General features: G+C 44.9%; 1 protein-coding gene across 2 annotated transcripts in view; it reads right to left on the bottom strand.

Moving 5' to 3' along the window:
* Positions 1-473: 473 nt before the first annotated feature.
* TBC1D13 (TBC1 domain family member 13) overlaps positions 474-18,467 on the bottom strand; it is a 43,975-nt gene continuing 25,981 nt past the window's right edge. For both annotated transcript variants that reach the window (XM_068248518.1, XM_068248517.1), the window contains exons 8-12: positions 17,973-18,183; positions 11,665-11,828; positions 9,231-9,391; positions 6,190-6,247; positions 474-3,943 (exon numbers count right to left, since the gene is read on the bottom strand). In XM_068248518.1, coding sequence (XP_068104619.1) covers positions 3,872-3,943; positions 6,190-6,247; positions 9,231-9,391; positions 11,665-11,828; positions 17,973-18,183 — 666 coding nt within the window. In that variant the 3' untranslated portion in view covers positions 474-3,871. The remainder of the gene's footprint in view (positions 3,944-6,189; positions 6,248-9,230; positions 9,392-11,664; positions 11,829-17,972; positions 18,184-18,467) is intronic.

Below are 18,467 nucleotides of genomic sequence, written 5' to 3'. Positions count from 1 at the left end.
AAGGTAGGGAAAAAAAGAGCGCTCTCTAGTGCATTAACTATTTTAATGTAGCTTCATACGCAAAATGTAAAAATAAAACTCACAATGCAAATCATTAAAACATCGCATATCACACAACAAGTGTTTCATCACCGCTTCCTGCAGATGGAAAGCCTAGTCTGGTCGCCTCAATACTGTGGCCAGCAGTGATTGGAATCCGGAGTTCCGGTAGCGCCAGCGGGAGGAGGAACACGGCGGGATCGCCGTGTTCCTCCTCCCGCTGGCGCTACCGGAACTCCGGATTCCAATCACTGCTGGCCACAGTATTGAGGCGACCAGAGTAGGCTTTCCATCTGCAGGAAGCGGTGATGAAACACTTGTTGTGTGATATGCGATGTTTTAATGATTTGCATTGTGAGTTTTATTTTTACATTTTGCGTATGAAGCTACATTAAAATAGTTAATGCACTAGAGAGCGCTCTTTTTTTCCCTACCTTTTTTCTGCCTACCAGCCATTTACTGTGGTCCCAGAGTAATCTAGGAGCAGCACTCAAAAGTGATTAACTACAGACCTTTTGGAAGTTCAAGTTGGAGCGCAGTGGAAATTTTGTTTTGTACAGTACGGTCTGTGCCTGTGCAGTACCCTCCTGGTGACGTCAGCGGGAGCGAAGACACAGCCGTGCAGGCACAGTGGTTTTCCGACTTTAATGTCAACTCATTTTACCCAACTCCCCTACAGTTGTCCTTTAGAAAAATGACAGCACTGTGCAATGCTAATAAAGCTGCATCCACACTCTACAATAGGGAGGCTATTTGTGGGCATCTCAGGCGAGAAGCTAGTGTGTGTACAGCTGTCCTAGGTGACCACTAAGTGACCTGCCCCCATAAAGACAGTACAATAGCTCTGCTATAGTAGAGTGAGGCATCTGTACAGTACTCAGCCTCCAAACTGTCACCCCTAGGGATCGAGTACCGATTCTTTCGGGTGACAATCATTGTGCGTGTGTACGCACCCCAAGCCTGGCATTCAATCCCTGACTATATTCCTAAACATAATTGATCATTCTTTATTGAATGCAAGCCTGGATGAGGTGGAGATGTTTAGGTCTGCTGTAACCACAGGTATAAATAGCATTATGTACATTTTCTTTTCACAACTGTAACAGCTGGTGTAAGATCTGGAATCCTTAGCAGAGCAGCACAAATCCACAGGGCCGCCTGGACACTGTTACAAATCTATTGGTAGTAATATACATATTTCACATCTGCTGTACATCACCTGTACAATAAGTGGTTAGTTAGTGTTCAGCTTTAAACAAAAGCTAAAGTTAATGGGAACAGCTAGAAAAAAAGATAAACCAGAAACTTGCCTAAGGAGAGGGAAGGCTCTGGGTCCTATAGAGCCTTCCTTCTCCTCTCCCGGTCCCCTCATTCCATTGCACGTTCCCCAATAGCAACTTTCCACCAAATTGGTAAAATACTGCTTTCCGCTGCTGAACATTGAACGCTGCTGCACATTAGTGGGGACAGCATTGGGGGATTTGTTGCGTTCATCACTTGTCCTGATATCGTATGTTACCTCCGCGCACCTGCCCAATCACGATGGCCCGACATCCTGCAGCATGTTTGATCGAGAAGATCGGCACAAAATTGGTCACATCATCGATCGGGTATGCACTTGGCGGCACCGATTTTCATCCGAATCAATAATAATTATCGAATCAGATGGTCGATCAGCCACCAAGTCGCTAGATGTATGGGCACCTTAAAAGACACCCGAGGTGAAAATAAACATGAGATAAACAATTGTATCTATTTTCCTCGTCTTAAAAATGCAATTTTTAGATACTCCACAGTTTTATTTTATATTTAAATCTACTTTTTAAGTTTGTCTCTGCTCAATGACACATTCATTGAAGTATGCCAAAGCTAAAATGTATGAATTATTGAACCTTTTTATTTCTTTCCTGCTCTCAGAAGCCATTTTCTGCCAGAAAAGTGTTTTATGGCTTTAATTCCTTATCAGTGAGGGTTACACTATAGTCCGACCCAGTCCTGACCCGGACAGGAACTGTCACTTGTATACCTAGTGTTTTACAGGCAGAGAAAGAAAAAAAAGGAACACAGCCTAGTTATTTGTGTGCGTGGCACTGTACATACACCTGTCTATCTCATCATGTCACGTCACCTCGGGTGTTAAGTGTGTTCAGGCCCTGAGTGTAGACTTGACAATGAAAGAAATGTTGATTGGTTGCTATGGGAACAATCATATCTCTTTCTCTCCTCTTTTAAACTAGTCCTGTACCACATCAGCAGTGTACATCATCCACATATAGGAATCAGGTAGTTTATGAAAGATACTAAAAAGAAAACAAATAAGTATGATACAGTTAAATAACATTCCTCTACAGAAATCAAGGTGACCAGTGCTGTGCGATTATATTGAATCTTTCTGCAGAAAATCATTATTAAAGTGGCAAGTACAATTCTTCGGACAATCCATTCTCCAATTCAATCCGAACATTGATCAAATCGATCCATTTTTCAGATCCATTCCATTAATTGATGATTGAACTGGATACCAGCTTTACTTCTGTTATTGGGTCCGAACGATCGATATTATGATCGAATCGGATAATCGATTGTTCGAAGAATGGTTTTGTTAATGGCCATCTTAAACCACATCTGAGATAAACATAAACTGATGAGATAAACAATTATATCTATCCTCCTCTTCCTAAACATGACCTTTTTTTAAGATATCCCACACTTCTATTTATATTTAAATCTACTTTTTAAGTTTTTACAGTTTACAGTTTTAACTGTTTCGTGGTCTTCTCAATGACACATTCATTAAAGTACGCCAGAGGTAAAATCTGTGAACTATTGACCCTATTTATTTATTTCCTGCTCTCCGAAGCAATTTACAGACAGGAAAGTGTTTTATGGCTGTGGTTCCTTATCAATGCAGGCAACACTAGGGTCTAACCTGGTCCCGACCCGGACAGATCGTCACTTGCATACCTGATGTTTAACTCTTTCAGGCAGAGAAAGAAAAAAGGAACACAGCCTAGTTATGTGTGTGCTTGCCACTGTACATACACATTCTATTTCATCATGCCACATGTCACCTCGTGTGTGTTTTAAGATCGAACCTGACCCCTGATGCACTGTAACAATTACTGAACAAAACTTTATGCTGGAGCTTGCAGATTGGCTAGATATACAAGTACCTAAGTTGTCCAATTCCTTACTTCACTGGAACAGTTTCAAAAGAAACAGCATACATAGAAAAAGTAATACAAAACACATAAAATAATTGGCCCTTACACAATCTAAGTAAAATATTCTTTTAAGAAATGAAACATGATCTTTAAATCAAGAAATACTTTACAGGCAGTGGCCCCAGGGCCACAGCGACGAGGCAGCTTAGATCCACCGTGGGCGTTCCCTTCAGCAGCCGGGCGATGCCAACTAATCACTACCAGCCATCTATTACCTGTTATACACTGATGAGCACTTCAAGGTGCCAAACATGCTTTCACAAAAGCCACTTCAAGGTCAAAAAGGTCTATAGTGCAATGGCTAGTCGTGAAAAGGCCGAAACGGAGGCACGTGGGGGAGCATGGCGAGTCCCGGCCAAGCGCCCACAAGGAAAGTCCCTCAATCAGGAGTGTTCAAGGCATGATTGACACGGTAACACTTCACTGAACATGTCTGTCCATGTAACACAAGTGTGCAGGGGTAGTTGACCTGTCCCCACCTAAGCCAATATCAGCAGTGACTGAGCTGCTGAACCTGCCAGGCTGAAGTGAGCAAAGTGTCCAAGTGACCATGCGGAGTGTCAGCCAGGATGGCTCCGCCCAGAGCAGAGTCCGGTACACCCCCACCCTTATTTGGAATCCTGAAGTTCCTTCGCTTTTTTCAGGATGGGCAGGACATCACCATCTGACAGAGGGTAGTCCTGTAGGGTAATAGAGAAAGCCTATTATAGACCAACATACAGGCCAACACAAATCTTCTATATCCCCCCACCCACATACACAAAAAATTGAACAAAGCTAATTTTTAAGGTAGACAAATAAATAGAGACAATGCACAGAAGCAACATGGGGGGGGGGGTAGAATCAACCCCCCGGTGTTATGATTATTTTCAGAGTTTAGGGTATAAAAGCGGTGCATTTTTTTTGCAGGCTTTTAGACCCTAAAACCGCAAAACAATTATGCTGCCAGAAAGCCTGAGGCAGCTCCTGCACTTACTCACCGCCCTGGGATCCAGCGCTGCAGTTCTCCTTCCGTCCTTCGGGTGGCACTGTACCCTATAGTGAGATTGCCGTCTGTCGTCATGACAGGCTGCGATCTCACCAGGGGGTTGCAGAGCCTCAGAGGACAGGAAGAAGAATAACTGCCGGCATCAGGATCCCAAGGGAGGGGAGTGAAAACGCCCGCTGCACTATACTCTGCATACACCTCGCGGCAGTCACCACAAGTCTAGCTCGGGGTTACCGCTCTGAGCTGTGGATTTCCAACCCTGAGCCTGACTCGGGGTTACTGCCAGGGAGGTTAAAGTGGAACTCAACTCAGAATTTCGTCTCTGCTCTAAAGGATTAGCTACTGCACGATAACCTTTACAGGGGAAAAAATGTAATTACAATTTATGGAAATCCTAAAAAAAGAAAAAAAAAATACCGAAAGCTTTAAAGGACACCTGTAACAAAAAAAAAAAACAAAAAAAGCAGATACTTAACTAGGGAGGGGGAAGCTATTCTCCTCAGCCAGCTCGTTCCAGCACTGTCACCCCCGCACAGACATAAATATTTACATTTGCCTGTGCAGGATCAGTAGCGGTTTCCTGCTCAAGTTACAGCATAAATAGCTGAGCCTGATCGGGGCCACTCTGCTTTGCAGACACAGACCGCTCGCACCTGCACAGTGGAGCAGACCCAATCGGGCTCAGCTATTTCTGAGAAGATGGCCGCTAATGCGTCTGTGCGCAGCGGTAACAAGCGGACTTTCAGGGGTCCCAGCACTGGATCCTCTCTGCAGAGGAGGATGGAAGAAGCCTCTTTAGGACCCAGAGACATCCCCCTCCCTAGGCAAGTACCTCCTAGGGGCACTTTTTCCCCTTCAGGTTCACTTTAACTAGGATTGACTTTCCAGGCAGAGTATTCACAGCTACTGATAAGACTGTTTAAATAAAATAACACAGCAGCAAATTTATAAGTAAAGCATTGCACTTTTAAGCAACTTATATGTGGAATGAAGACTTTTTATTATGTCCCGTGCAAGAATTTTGGGCCCACTTTAATGGGTCTGAATACTCCATTGCAGCTCTCATCCTTTACCTTCTGGAAGAAGCCGATGGGTGGGTCAGTAAGGTATGACCATCTGACAAACAAACTAGGAAGAACAATAAATGCCAAACTACATCATGCCTCTATTGAAGTAGTAAACATCCTCTCTAGATGAGAACAGAGATTTGCTGTTCAAGGCAAGCAGATAGCGAGCCATCATAAGACATCAGTTGTACACAAGAAACTACTCTACTAGTAGTCCTGAGCCTGTGGGGGCAAGTGCACAACTAAACCTAAAACTGGAGGAGGCAATTTGAACAAAACAAACATGTTGACCAATGTAAAAATGACCTTTGGAATTGAACTTTTTAAATTCAAAGGCTTATTTTGTAGCTCTGCTTGCCTGCAGCTGTGCACCTATCCATACAAGCTTAAGTCCTCCATTGCCTACACCATTGATTGATTGACCATGAGGGCCAGACATCTTGCAGCATGTCCAATCAATACATGCAACCAATTCCGGGTTAGAAATTGGTCGCATTATTGATTGGGCATGCTCTTGGTAGCACCGATTTTCATCCGATTCAATTACAATTATCGAATCAGATGATCTATCGGCCAAGTTGAGAGATGTATGGCCACCACAAAACGGATTTCTACCGTACTGCAGGGATGATAGGAAATGTCATTAGGCATCTATATTGCTTTGGGTGTCACATGGTCACAATTCACTGACCCCACCCACCCGCCAAATCCAGAAGGGAGAGGAAGCAAGCTCTACTGCAGTGGCAAGCGCATCTGCCCCATGAAAAAGGTTCACCGTCCAGCACTTTTCTTCTATACACTATATTCACCTATCATCACGCATGCAGGTAGAATTCACCTTTTACTTTTCCCTAAGTATCGTAATTCTTACCTGGAGCAGCCTCATGTTCACTGTAAAGTCTCCTTCCAGTAACTGGTCACGGATTAATCTGAATAACAAAGCATTTAGCAGCCAAATTTAGAAAAGCGGCAATCGTGGGAAAATGCAATTTGTACTGTACACTGCAAGACAGGCGCAAAACAAACTGGAGACGTTACCCAGAGCAACCAATCACGATTTGACTACTGAAGAAAACAAGGATTCAATTGCTCTGCAGCAAATGCTCCACCGCTGTTTCATATTGGTCTTAAAGGAAACCTGAATTGAGAGGTATATGGAGGCTACCATATAAATGTATTTTCTTTTAACCCATAAGCAGCTTCTGAGGAATTACCTCATTTAAGAACTCTTGCTGTAAATTCTTGGAATAATGTGATGTCTCTCTGCTAGCAGAGGATATAGAAACTGAAAGCAGAAGTCCTCTGTTATTGTCTTACACTGCCCCCTAGTGACAAGTGGCTATAAATACACATTACAGCAGTACTAATTAGCAAGGAAATGTAACAAATAAGAGATTTAAAAAAAAGTGCTAAAATAAATTGGCCTGGAGCCCTTGCAAGCCTCTCATTAAATTGGCCGCTGAAGGGTTAAAGTGAACCTGTAAAGAAAAAAATGTCCACTATGCGGTACTCACCTTGAGAGGGAGAAGCCTCTGGATCCTAGAGTGACTTCCACCGTCTTCCTCTACCAGCCCGTATCATCACTGGGATACTTGAAAATCTGCTTGTTCACAGCTAGCACATTTTTAGTAGCACAGACTCTCTTGGGCTCCCTCAGAAAAAGCCAAGCTCGATTAGGTCCAAATTACTGCGCATGCAGGAGTAGTCTGCGCCTATGAAATAGCCCAGGCTCGATCAAGGCCGGCTTTTTCCGTGCTACTGGGCAGGTACAGGAAGGCCGCGCTTTGGGGGTCTCGTCGCTGGACCGTGCTGGCTGAGGAGGACAGGGCAAGCATCTGTAGGATCCAGAGCATACATGTCAAACTCCTGCCCACGGGCCAAATCTGGCCCTCGACGCCATTACATTTGGCACTCAAGTGGTTTCCCCACTTTGCATTATGTTTGGCCCACTCTAGACCACCAGGGAAGCTGTATTGGAGGTGAAGCCCTAGAACACCAGGGAAGCCATATGGGGGAGGTAGGGGGAAAACACCAGACACTAGGAAAAGTGGATAGGGGAAGGAGGACCACTAGGCACCAGGGAACTGCAAAGGGGTTGGGGGGGGGGGGCATAAGACATCTGAGAACTTTATAAGGGAGGAAAGTGGCCATTAGAAATTGAGGTTGGCCCAGTGTTCATTTTCGGCCCACTTTGTATTTGTTTGACACCCCTGATCCAGAGGCTTCCCTCTCATATAAGTATCCAGAAAAAACATGCAGATAATCCAGCCAGACTTCAGTCAAACATCTGATCTGCATGCTTGTTCAGAGTCTGTGGCTAAAAGTATTAGAGACAGAGGATCAGCAGGATAGCCAGGCAATCCACATTGTTTAAAAGGAAACACATGTGTCAGCCTCCATATCTCTCTCACTTCAGGTATGCTTCAAGGTCACTACAATTTGACCTTGTATTTCATGGATACCTGTTTAAAAAAAAACAGATTGAAGGTTATTAATAATTTTATCAGCTGGCATCACTTGATACTGATCGGGTTTCAGTAGAAATCTGACTGAACATCAATCAAGACACCAATACATTTGTATTGCTGTGATAGATATATATATATATATATATATATATATATATATATCGATCGAGCTCTGTACCGGTTGATATAATAACACCCTATCCAATCATTACTGCATAAAAGACAATAACAGAAACTGACTGAAAATACCTTAGTTTTTCATAAATTCCAAGTTTTTATCAAACTCAATGTCTAATCTATAAAGAATAGACTTCAATAACTCAGCCCCAGACTGCAACAAAACAGAGGCCATACCAGATGCAATATTTACCGGGGCTGTGGAGTCGGAGTCAAAGTAATTTTGGGTACCCGGAGTCGGAGTCAGTGATTTCATAAACTGAGGAGTTGGAGTCGGATGATTTTGTACAAAATCCGCAGCCCTGGTAAGTATTAGACTAAGAAGTCAGAGCCATTTTGGGTACCCAAAGTCGGATTTGGAGACGGAGTAAGTGGTTTCATAAACTGAGGAGTCGGAAGATTTTTGTACCGACTCCACAGCCCTGATATTTACATTGAATAAGGCTCTGGATCCTATAAAGCAAGGGTGGGCAAAGTTTTCCTCGATCGGTTCGCATTCCTCTGGAATGCAGCCCACTCCTATTATGTCTCTCTCCCTCCAAATCAGGAATGATTGGGTGCAACTCATCCAATCACTTGTTTCAGTGGTGATCTCCATGGCGACGGTGGCGTTATGTGGCATGCTGATGCATACTGATGGCATGTCACATGACGTCGCCATTGCCATGGAGATTGCAGCTGGAACTAGTGATTGGGTGAGTGCCTTGTGTTGTTGCGTGCTGCATGTAACTTTGAAAAGATGGAGGGGAGGAATCAAGCCCTTTAGTGACGAGCCGGCTTCATAGCGCGCCATAGTGTTCCCACAGCTGCTATAGAACCTTCCCAGTTCTCTCTCGGGGTCCTCATCCCGGCGTGGTCACCCTCATTGCATGTATTCGATCACCTGGTTGAGCTTATGCCTTTGGGGAGCTTTAGAAGGCTTCAGGAGCACTCATACCAGAGTGCTCTGTACTGCCAGTATGGAGCTGCCCATCTTCAGCAGCGCTCGGGGGACAAGACTGCTCCTGAAGCCTCCAAGGGCTCTGGAAGGCACAAAATAGGGGACAGCACTGGGAGGAGAACATCGAGAACAGACAGGCAAGGCTCTACAGGATCCAGAGCCTTTCCTCTCCATAGGCAAGTATATGACGTTTTTTTTCTCGTTCCACAATTGCTTTAAATGATTCTATTTACTCACAGACCTCGCCACAACTCCGATAAAGCTTTAAAATGCCCAACAACGCAGTCATCGAGCCACCATGAGCCCCAGAGCTCACCCGGCACTTACATCAACATGGCACAGGAGACCTTCAGGAGGAAGTCAAATCTGTTCTCATCTGCAAACAGAGAGTCCCAGATGCGGATGACGTCAGGAAGCACAAACTCCTGAGACAGCAGCAGGGTCAGCCAGCGGAAGGTGAAGAACTGAGGCTTGATGTTCTGTTCTTGCTGCAAATACAAAAACACGTCACAAGGTGGCACTGCAGACTGCTAGAAATCCCTGTACACAGTGTAGCTACAGCTGGTCCATACTCTGCGTATGCCCAGCGTTGGAATAAGTGTGTGGCTCCCACTATACACTAGCTCACTCTGCACTAATGCACATGGAGAGGTGGTGGTGGGGGTTTCGTAAATGGATTGGGCTTTAGGAGAGAGGGAGGAGTAGTGTGCATTTACTTACCTACGGTGGGGGGGCTGCTTCCTAGCCCCCTCCTAGTCTATAGCCTCCATTTTGGCTGCGCCTGTGCCGCAGTATCACAGCTCAAAATAGATATGCAGTGCATAAAGGGAGATGTAGTCCATTAATGAGATTACAGCTACCTTAGGGGAAGGTTCAATTTACATATTTGGTTAACTTGGCAGCACCTAGGTGCTCAGTTTTGCTTGCCGCAATAATTGGAAGGGGGGGGCTGAAGCATACCTGAACATAATAATTAACAAGGGGAAAGGAAAGGGGGGACAGATATAGGAACACTGGTTACTGAAGGAAGAAAATAAACCCTTGCGACCACTATAGTGGAGCTCGTTACCCCAATATAATGGTATGTACTTTAAAGAGACACTGCAGCGAATTCATTTTGCCCTTTTTACCATATAATTCGCTTCAGTGCTCTCAACATAAGTAAACCCCAGGGGGCAATCTGGCTGGCATTTCCGCAAGAGGCAGAGCTTTCAGCTTCAGCTCTGCCTCTCCTGATGTCAATCGAGGCGCATCGCCGCCTCTCCCCGCCCCTCTCACTCTTCCTTCACAGAGAGGGGCGGGGAGAGGCGGAGATCCGCGCGGCGATTGACGGCAAGAGAGGCAGAGCTACAGCAGATAGCTCTGTCTCTCAGCGCAGCAAAATCCAAGACCAAGTTGGTCGTGGATGTTTGAACAGGGATTTGGGTGCTCTGCAGCCCTCGTTTAGATGCGAGGACACGGCGGTCTACTTGTGCTTAGAGCACTGAAGCGAATTATAAGGTAAAAAGGGCAAAATTAATCGCTTCAGTGTCTCTTTAACCACTTCAGCCCCCTGGTATTTTTCACCTTATAGACGAGAGGAATTTTCACATTTCAGCGCTTCTTCCATTCATTCCCCAATAACTTTATCACTACTTATCACCACTAATTAGGTTTTCTTTGGGTGGTACATTATGCTAAGTATTTTATTCTAAATGCATTTTAATGGGAATAATAGGAAAATCATTATTTCTCAGTTTTCAACCATTAATAGTTTTAAAATAAAATGTTCTAGCTGTGAATAAAAGCCATACATTTTATATGCCCATTTGTCCCGGTTATTGCAACGTTTAAATTATGTCCCTAGTACAATGTATGGAGACAATATTTTATTTGGAAATAAAGGTGCATTTTTTCAGTTTTACATTCATCACTATTTACAAGCCCATAATTTAAAAGTAATATACCCTCTTTACATACATATTAAAAAAAACATTCAGTCCCTAATGTATGTAGGTGTAATTTTACTATTTGGTCACAAAATGTCCTTGCACATTATTTTCTATTAGCATACTATAAGTGCACAAATAGGATGTAATGTGTTACTTTTGAAGTGACGCAGGCATCACATTGATGCCAGGGGCCTGAGGGGAGATGAATGAATGGGAACGAAAGTTCCCATTCATTAATCAACAATCAGCCATACAGACCCCCTGATGATCTATTCGAGAAAAGGTAAAGATTCCTCATGGGAAAGGGGTTATTGGCTACCGATTATTCTCGGTTAAAGTCCCTCTTTAACCTCCCTGGCAGTATGATTATTTCCAGATTTTAGGGTCTAAAAGTGGTGCAATTTTTTTTTGCAGATTTTAAGACTCTAAAAAAAGGAAAAAAAATCATGCTGCTAGAGAGTCTGCAGCAACCCCTGCTGCCCGTTACTCGCCTCCCTGGGATCCAGCGCTGCAGTTCTCCCTCCATCCTCTGGGTGGTGCTGTAACCCTGTGGGGAGATCGCCGGCTGTCGTCATGACGTCAGCTGGCAATCGCACCGGGGGATGTAGAGACTTCGAGGGAAGGAAGGAGAATGGCTGCCGGCATCTGGATCCTGGGGGAGACGAGTTAAAATGCCCGCTGCACACTATGCTCTGCACAAGGCTCCTGGCAGCTACCACGAGTCACTCTCGCTCCTAGCCACTTTTTTCCACACCAAGCCTGACTCGTGGATACCGCCAGGGAGGTTAATAAAGCTGCAGTATGGTGATGAACTTCCTCAATGCACCCACCAGCTTCAGATAGAGCTCCTCATCCTCCTCCTTCAGCATGGAGTACACTCGCTCCATCTTAGATGTTATCCCACACTGGGAGTCGTCCAGGCTCTTGATGAAGTTGTCCCGGATTTCAGCCATTAGGTTGGTGAAACAGAAGAAAGTGTCGGCCTCTGCATGCTCTGTTTCAAGAGGGGGAAAAAAGCAGTTTAAAAAAATAAATACATTATATCGCTTCAGGTACCGTAAAAAGTACAGTAACTAGATATAGTTCCTGCAAAACAGGCATTTTAAAATGATCTGTTTTGCAGAACAGGCAATCGGAATCGTACACGTGCACGGCCACTTTCCACCGCCAATGGGCTGGCGGGAAGTGGTTAAAGTACACCTGAAATGGTTAAAAATAAAATGTTACCATAGATACTTACCTCAGTATTTGGATGCCTCTGGATGTTCTAGTTTAGGCCAAGGACCCTATTGCTATTCTTGACAGTGCTAGGGGGCCAAACTTAGCGAAATTAAACACAATTTTTGCTGATTGCCATTGGGCACACTGTACCATGTTGTCAAATAAAACATTTCTATGGGAAAAACCCATATACCGTGTGCAGTTAGCATGTCCCTTTCAGTATGCAGGCATCATGCTACCGACACCGTGGCAGCTGCTAATTGATGGCCATTACTGTGGCTTGCATAGTGGCAGTGGCTAATCAGTGGATGCTACTGCTACAGTGGTGACTGATAGCCTACAGGCGAGTAAAGGGGGGAGGCAAAGCGACGAAACAAGGTGGTCACCGCAGCTACAGTCTACATGGAATTGATGGAATTAATGGATGTAGAGAGCCGGGAGCCACCACAAAAGTCTTGGTGGGCTGCATGTGGCCCGTAGGCTGGATCCTCATCGGCTCAGCATTGCAGCAGAGTCTCTCTTCATCTTCTGGCTGAGCTCCCGGACGTGGATCAGCACATCTGGACTGGTTATGTCCACACACGGCACGGCTATTGTCTCTCACAGCCAGAAGAAACCTACTCAACTTGCTCAGAGTCTAATAGGTATGGCGGTACCCTGCACTGGTGGACTGCAGGAGGATCTGAGAAGCCGCTGGACCGTCCAGACGATTCCCACTACTTAATGTGTACCTGAGATGAGAAGCGTCTCAGGTACCGTACTTACCTGGGGCTTCCTTAAGCCCCCTTAAAGGGAAGGTTCAAGCAAAAAAAAAAAAAAAATTTAGTTTCACTTACCGGGGGCTTCTACCAGCCCCATGCAGCCATCGTGTGCCCTCGTAGTCACTCGCTGCTGCTCCAGTCCCCCGCTGTCAGCTTTCCGACCTCGGAGGTCAGCGGGCCGCATTGCGTAGGTTTTTACGCATTCTCGCTAGTGCAAGAACATTAACACATACATTTTTACGCGTTACTGGTTCAATGCGTACATTTTTACGCATTGAACCAGTAATGCGTAAAAATGTATGTGTTCATGTTCTTGCACTAGCGGGAATGCGTAAAAATGTACGCAACGCGGCCCGCCGACCTCCGAGGTCGGAAAGCTGACAGCAGGGGACTGGAGCAGCAGTGAGTGACTACGAGGGCACAGGATGGCTGCATGGGGCTGGTAGAAGCCCCAGGTAAGTGAAACTCATTTTTTAATTTTGCTTGGACCTTCCCTTTAAGGCCGTACATCCCTCGCCGTCTCCCCCGGTGGCTCTGGTCCCCCGCAATTCAGCCTGGTTGAGTTGTGATTCGTCACACATGCGTGGCCTGGCCAGGCGTGTTCCACTGCTGTGCTCCCATCCCTGGGAGCATTCTGTTAAGTAGTATTACGCAAGCGCAGAATGCTCTCAGCTGCCTGAGGCGTTTGCCTGGCCAGGCATGCACGATGAAGCGCGACTCGGCCAGGCTGTCGGGTTGAATTGTGGGGTAACGGAGCCAACCCGGAAGACTGCAAGGGACGAGCGGCCTTAAAAGGGACCTGAACTCTAGCACAGGACAGAAGGAAAACAGAGATAAATGCACCCTGTATTTATTTAGAGAGTTTAGCCTGTTTAATACCCCCTCATTTGTGTCTAATCACACTTGATTTGATCTCTCCCCGTCTCACATGACTGCCATGGCAGATAAGCTAATTTGAAAGCACAGGTTGTTAACACTATGTCTGCTTCCATGAATCAGGAAGAAGAAACAGTGCGGATTTATTTTAGGATTTGTAGCAGCTGTAACAAAGAAATGTTTTTTGTTAAAAGTTTATTGTGCTGTTGCATATTTTTTACAGCAGAGAGGACATCCTGAGTTCAGGACCTGAGATCCGCTTTAAGGGGGCTTAAAGGGGAACTTCAGCCTAAACAAACATACTGTTATTAAGTTACATTAGTTATGTTAATTAGAATAGGTAGGTAATATAATCTTTTACCCACCCTGTTTTAAAAGAACAGGCAAATGTTTGTGATTCATGGGGGCTGCCATCTTTGTCATGGGGGCAGCCATCTTTTTGGTTGAAAGGAGGTGACAAGGAGCAGGAGACACAGTTCCAACTGTCCTTTGTCCTGATAACCCCTTCCAGCTGCATGCGCTAGGCTTCAAATGTCAAATTCAAAATTAAAAAAAAAAATTGCACAAAGACAGCAGAACGAGAACAACAACATCAGAAATCCCATCATGCTTTGCACAGCATAAGGGGAAAACTGCCCGGGCAGTTTTCTTCTGTGCAGCTAAAAATGAGGCTTGTATAAGAGAAACAAAGTTCTGATGCTGTGAAACTGTTGAAGAAACACCAAGCCTTTTCAGTGCTGCTGAGTCGATTTTTAGTCCGGAGGTCCACTTTAAGGAAGCCCCAGGTAAGTATGGTACCTGAGACACTTCTCGTCTCACTTTCCCTTTAAATAAATATGTAACCTTCTTGTTTGTTTGTTTGAGGTGTTAATTGGTGTACATAATATGCCAATCATGCCAGAAGTTGCACAGTTAGGGTCTGATTTACCAGGGTTATCCAAGGCTGAAGAATATAAGCAATCTAGCAAACCCGACCTGGATTTAGTATACATTGTCTGTTATTAGGTTGTCAAAGTATAAAAACTCTCTTGGCATAGTAGTGTACTGGGTCTGTTATGCAATTCTTGGGCTGCATTTGTGCATGTTCTGGGAGCTCATTGTAGACGCACTTGTCTCTCCCTTCACCCCCAACCCCCTTTTTCATTTTTTTCTGTACATCTGTATATCTGCATATAGGTATAATGTTGGACCTATGTAGGTCCGAACCTTTTCCAACTTGTACTTTATAAGATATTGTTTCTGAGCACTGTGTTGCTCATTGCGGCTCTGTTATGTAGTATACAGACGCTTTATCACTATTTTTAGACTGTGGCTTGCTCTGTCACACTGTAGGGATTCTGTCTGACTCACATTGGCTATACTAGATGTGGGCATTGTACTTAGGAGGCCTTATTGTCATCTTTTTATTGCATTATTTTTAGATTGTGGTTGATCTCTACTCTACTGATACAGGGTAGGTGTACTGACGATAAAAAAAATTGTGTGTGTGTGTATTATGTATTTTTTAACAGATTGGATACACTAGTTTGCCTCTGAGGAAGCGGCCTTGGGCCATGAAACACGTGTCAGGCAATGTGTTGGTTCTGAGATTGGATACCTTACTTTTATGACTGCAATCAAGCTTCTTTGATACTTTTGAAGAATAAAAGACTGATGCTGTTCCTTGTGGACTGTTTTGTATATATAGATTGGGGTGGAACAGACTATATACTATTTTACCCGTTCTTTATAAACAAAGTATAAAAACTGATAGACAACCCTTATTTTTCTAGACAAATTCCATGCCGTGGGTGTGTACGCGCGGATGCAATCACACAACTGTTATTTCACTAACCTATCTGTCTGTCTGTGCTATTACCAGAACAATAGGAGTCTGCAATCTATAGTGGGAATCCAATCTCGACTTTATTTATCAGCTCTTCATCATAGCCGGGCCATGATTAAAGTGAACAGGAATTAAATAATAAAAACGTAGGCCATAATTAACTGCATGTGTAGTACTAATGTTAAACGGAACTTTTCCTGAAGTCTCACATTGTTATTTTCTATTGAAGGGCTGCATTTTAAAGATTGAATTCTAAACAGCAGCCATGACAGTCTAAGTTTGGTGTAAAGTCTGCTTCAGCAGTATGGATACAAGGATATACTGTATGCATAGATAAATCATTTGAAGAGACCAGGGGAGATCCACTCTTCCCTGGTCTGCGGCGTCTGTTTACAGTGAAAGTGGTGACTCCTGGCTTTGTAGTCCAGATGTTGGTACATCTGTTTTCTATACGGTGCAGATGTACACAATTGTTTGTGAAGGCCTGAAGAAGGGTCTACCTGAAACAAGTCGACGATGTCGCCTTATTAAACAATTGATTTAGCTATGTGACTTTTTGCACCTACCTGCACCTGCACATTTTGATACATTAAATATTTAAGCTCACCCTTAAAAAAAATATTTTGGTCTCTTCAAATGATTTATTTATGCATATATCCATGTATCCATACTGTCGAATCATTGGTGTAATGGCACACCACTAAGGATATTTTTTTTTTTTGGTTTCAAAAAATGCAAAAGTCCTGGCAGAGTTAATTACTATTCCCCCTTCAGGTTGCAGTGGATAGTGGTGAAAATAATTTGGGCTCCATCCTTCAGCAGAGCCCAAATTACTGTCTGACGCTAAGGCTGCTTCCACACAGGGACGTTACAGGTGCACGTTAGTGCAGCCTGTAACGCTCCCCCAACGCACAGCAATGTAACACAAGTGGACTGTTCACACTGCCTACGTTGCGTTACATTGTAACGCAGCAAAGTGCTGCATGCTGTGCGTTCTCCGCGGCTGAGCCGCGTTAGACTGTTTGCACACGCTCAGTCATGTTGGGGAGGAGGGGAGAGCGGCGGGCACACGGCTAATTAATATTCACTGCACTCAGTGACATGCAGTGTTTACTTCCTGGAGCGGCCGATCTGTGCAGCGATTGGCCGGGCGGGAACACGTGATGCCGCATGCGTCCAAGAGTACGCATCACGGACGCCACAGTGAGCTGCACAACGCGGCTCACTCCGACGTCCACACCAGAGAGCACCAGGCATTGCGTTAGGGGCATGTTATGTGCCCTATAACGTCCCCTAAACGCAACGTCCTGGTGTGTAACTAGCCTAAAGCTGTAATTCACATCATAGCTTATGGCGGCGCATGGTGTGCCAAATTTTCCAGTGTTGTTTTTCTCTGTTTCTTATGTGGCTACCGTCAGGTCTTTTAAAGTCAATCAGTTTTCTTGGTTGATTGTATTGTTATAAAAAAAATCAAATCAATCCACACCAAAAAAAAAAAGGGGGACACTAACAATACATTTTTTTTATATAAAATTGATTGCTTTTATTGAAAAAACTGGACTCTCTCCGTTTTCATTGAATCATGCATGGCCACCTTTACAGATACTATCAGCACTTCAGTAGTGGAAGGAAAATGAGTGGAGAGAGTCAACTTACAACTGTGCTAACAATTTCAAAAAGTATTCAAGCAGAGATCAGTACGTTAAAGGGAAGGTTCAGGGAGGGTGGGTAAAAAATCAAAATCAATTTCCACTTACCTGGGGCTTTCTCCAGCCCGTGGCAGGCAGGAGGTGCCCTCGCCGCCGCTCCGCAGGCTCCCGGTGGTCTCCGGTGGCCGACCCGACCTGGCCAGGCCGGCTGCCAGGTCGGGCTCTTCTGCGCTCCAAGGCCCGGAACTTCTGCGTCCCACGCCGGCGCGCTGACGTCATCGGACGTCCTCCGGGCTCTACTGCGCAGGCCACCGGAGACCACCGGAAGCCTGCAGAGCGGCGGCGAGGGCACCTCCTGCCTGCCACGGGCTGGAGGAAGCCCCAGGTAAGTGGAAATTGATTTTGATTTTTTACCCACCCTCCCTGAACCTTCCCTTTAAGCACCTGCAAGTCCCTCACCATCCTCCTGCAGTCTGTCGTTCAGCCGCGATCAGTCCCGGTAACTGGCTCAGTCGCGTCAGCCCGGGTCTAGTGGACCCAACTGAGCCTATTATCGGGGCTTACCGCGGGAGGACGGCATGGGACTCAGACGGGTTAATACTGAAGAATGAAGCTGCGGGTGAGTATTAAATCTTTATTTTTTACAGCTTTAGTACACTTTAAGACATTATACACATTTAAATAAAAAGTACACTAACATTTTAAAAAGGTTTCAGCAATCCTGCCCTGAACACATTACAGGACTACACATTAATGTGAAATATCCCTATCAGAATATAGGATAAATGCAGTGGGCCTGGGCTTACCTTTCCAAGCACTGTTGGGGTTTGTGGCGAATGTGTAGTAGATTGGGCCAACAATCTCATTCATGCCCTGCACATAGGCAATGCCGGGGTTCAGCTTGGCATAAATGAAAAGAATTCTTTCTACCACCTCCCAATGAGCCTCGCAGCCACTGGGCAGAGGCTCCAAATCACTCAGCGAATGAGAGGTTGACGTCTTCATAGGAGAACTCACCTGCAGGGAACACAATAGAGTAATGTTTTCATATTGAATAACCATTTGGACCATTGATCAATGTTGTTCTTTAAAGGGAAGGTCCAAGCAAAAAAAAAAAATGAGTTTAACTTACCTGGGGCTTCTACCAGCCCCATGTAGCCATCCTGTGCCCTTGTAGTCACTCACTGCTGCTCCAGTCCCCCGCTGGCAGCTTTCTGACCTCGGAGGTCAGGGACACATTGCATACATTTTTACGCATTCCAGCTAGTGCAGGAACAAAAATTTACGCGTTGCACCACTAA

Source organism: Hyperolius riggenbachi, chromosome 8, assembly GCF_040937935.1.
Source record: "Hyperolius riggenbachi isolate aHypRig1 chromosome 8, aHypRig1.pri, whole genome shotgun sequence".
Lineage (NCBI taxonomy): Eukaryota > Metazoa > Chordata > Amphibia > Anura > Hyperoliidae > Hyperolius > Hyperolius riggenbachi.
This window is presented reverse-complemented; position numbering and strand designations above follow the sequence as displayed.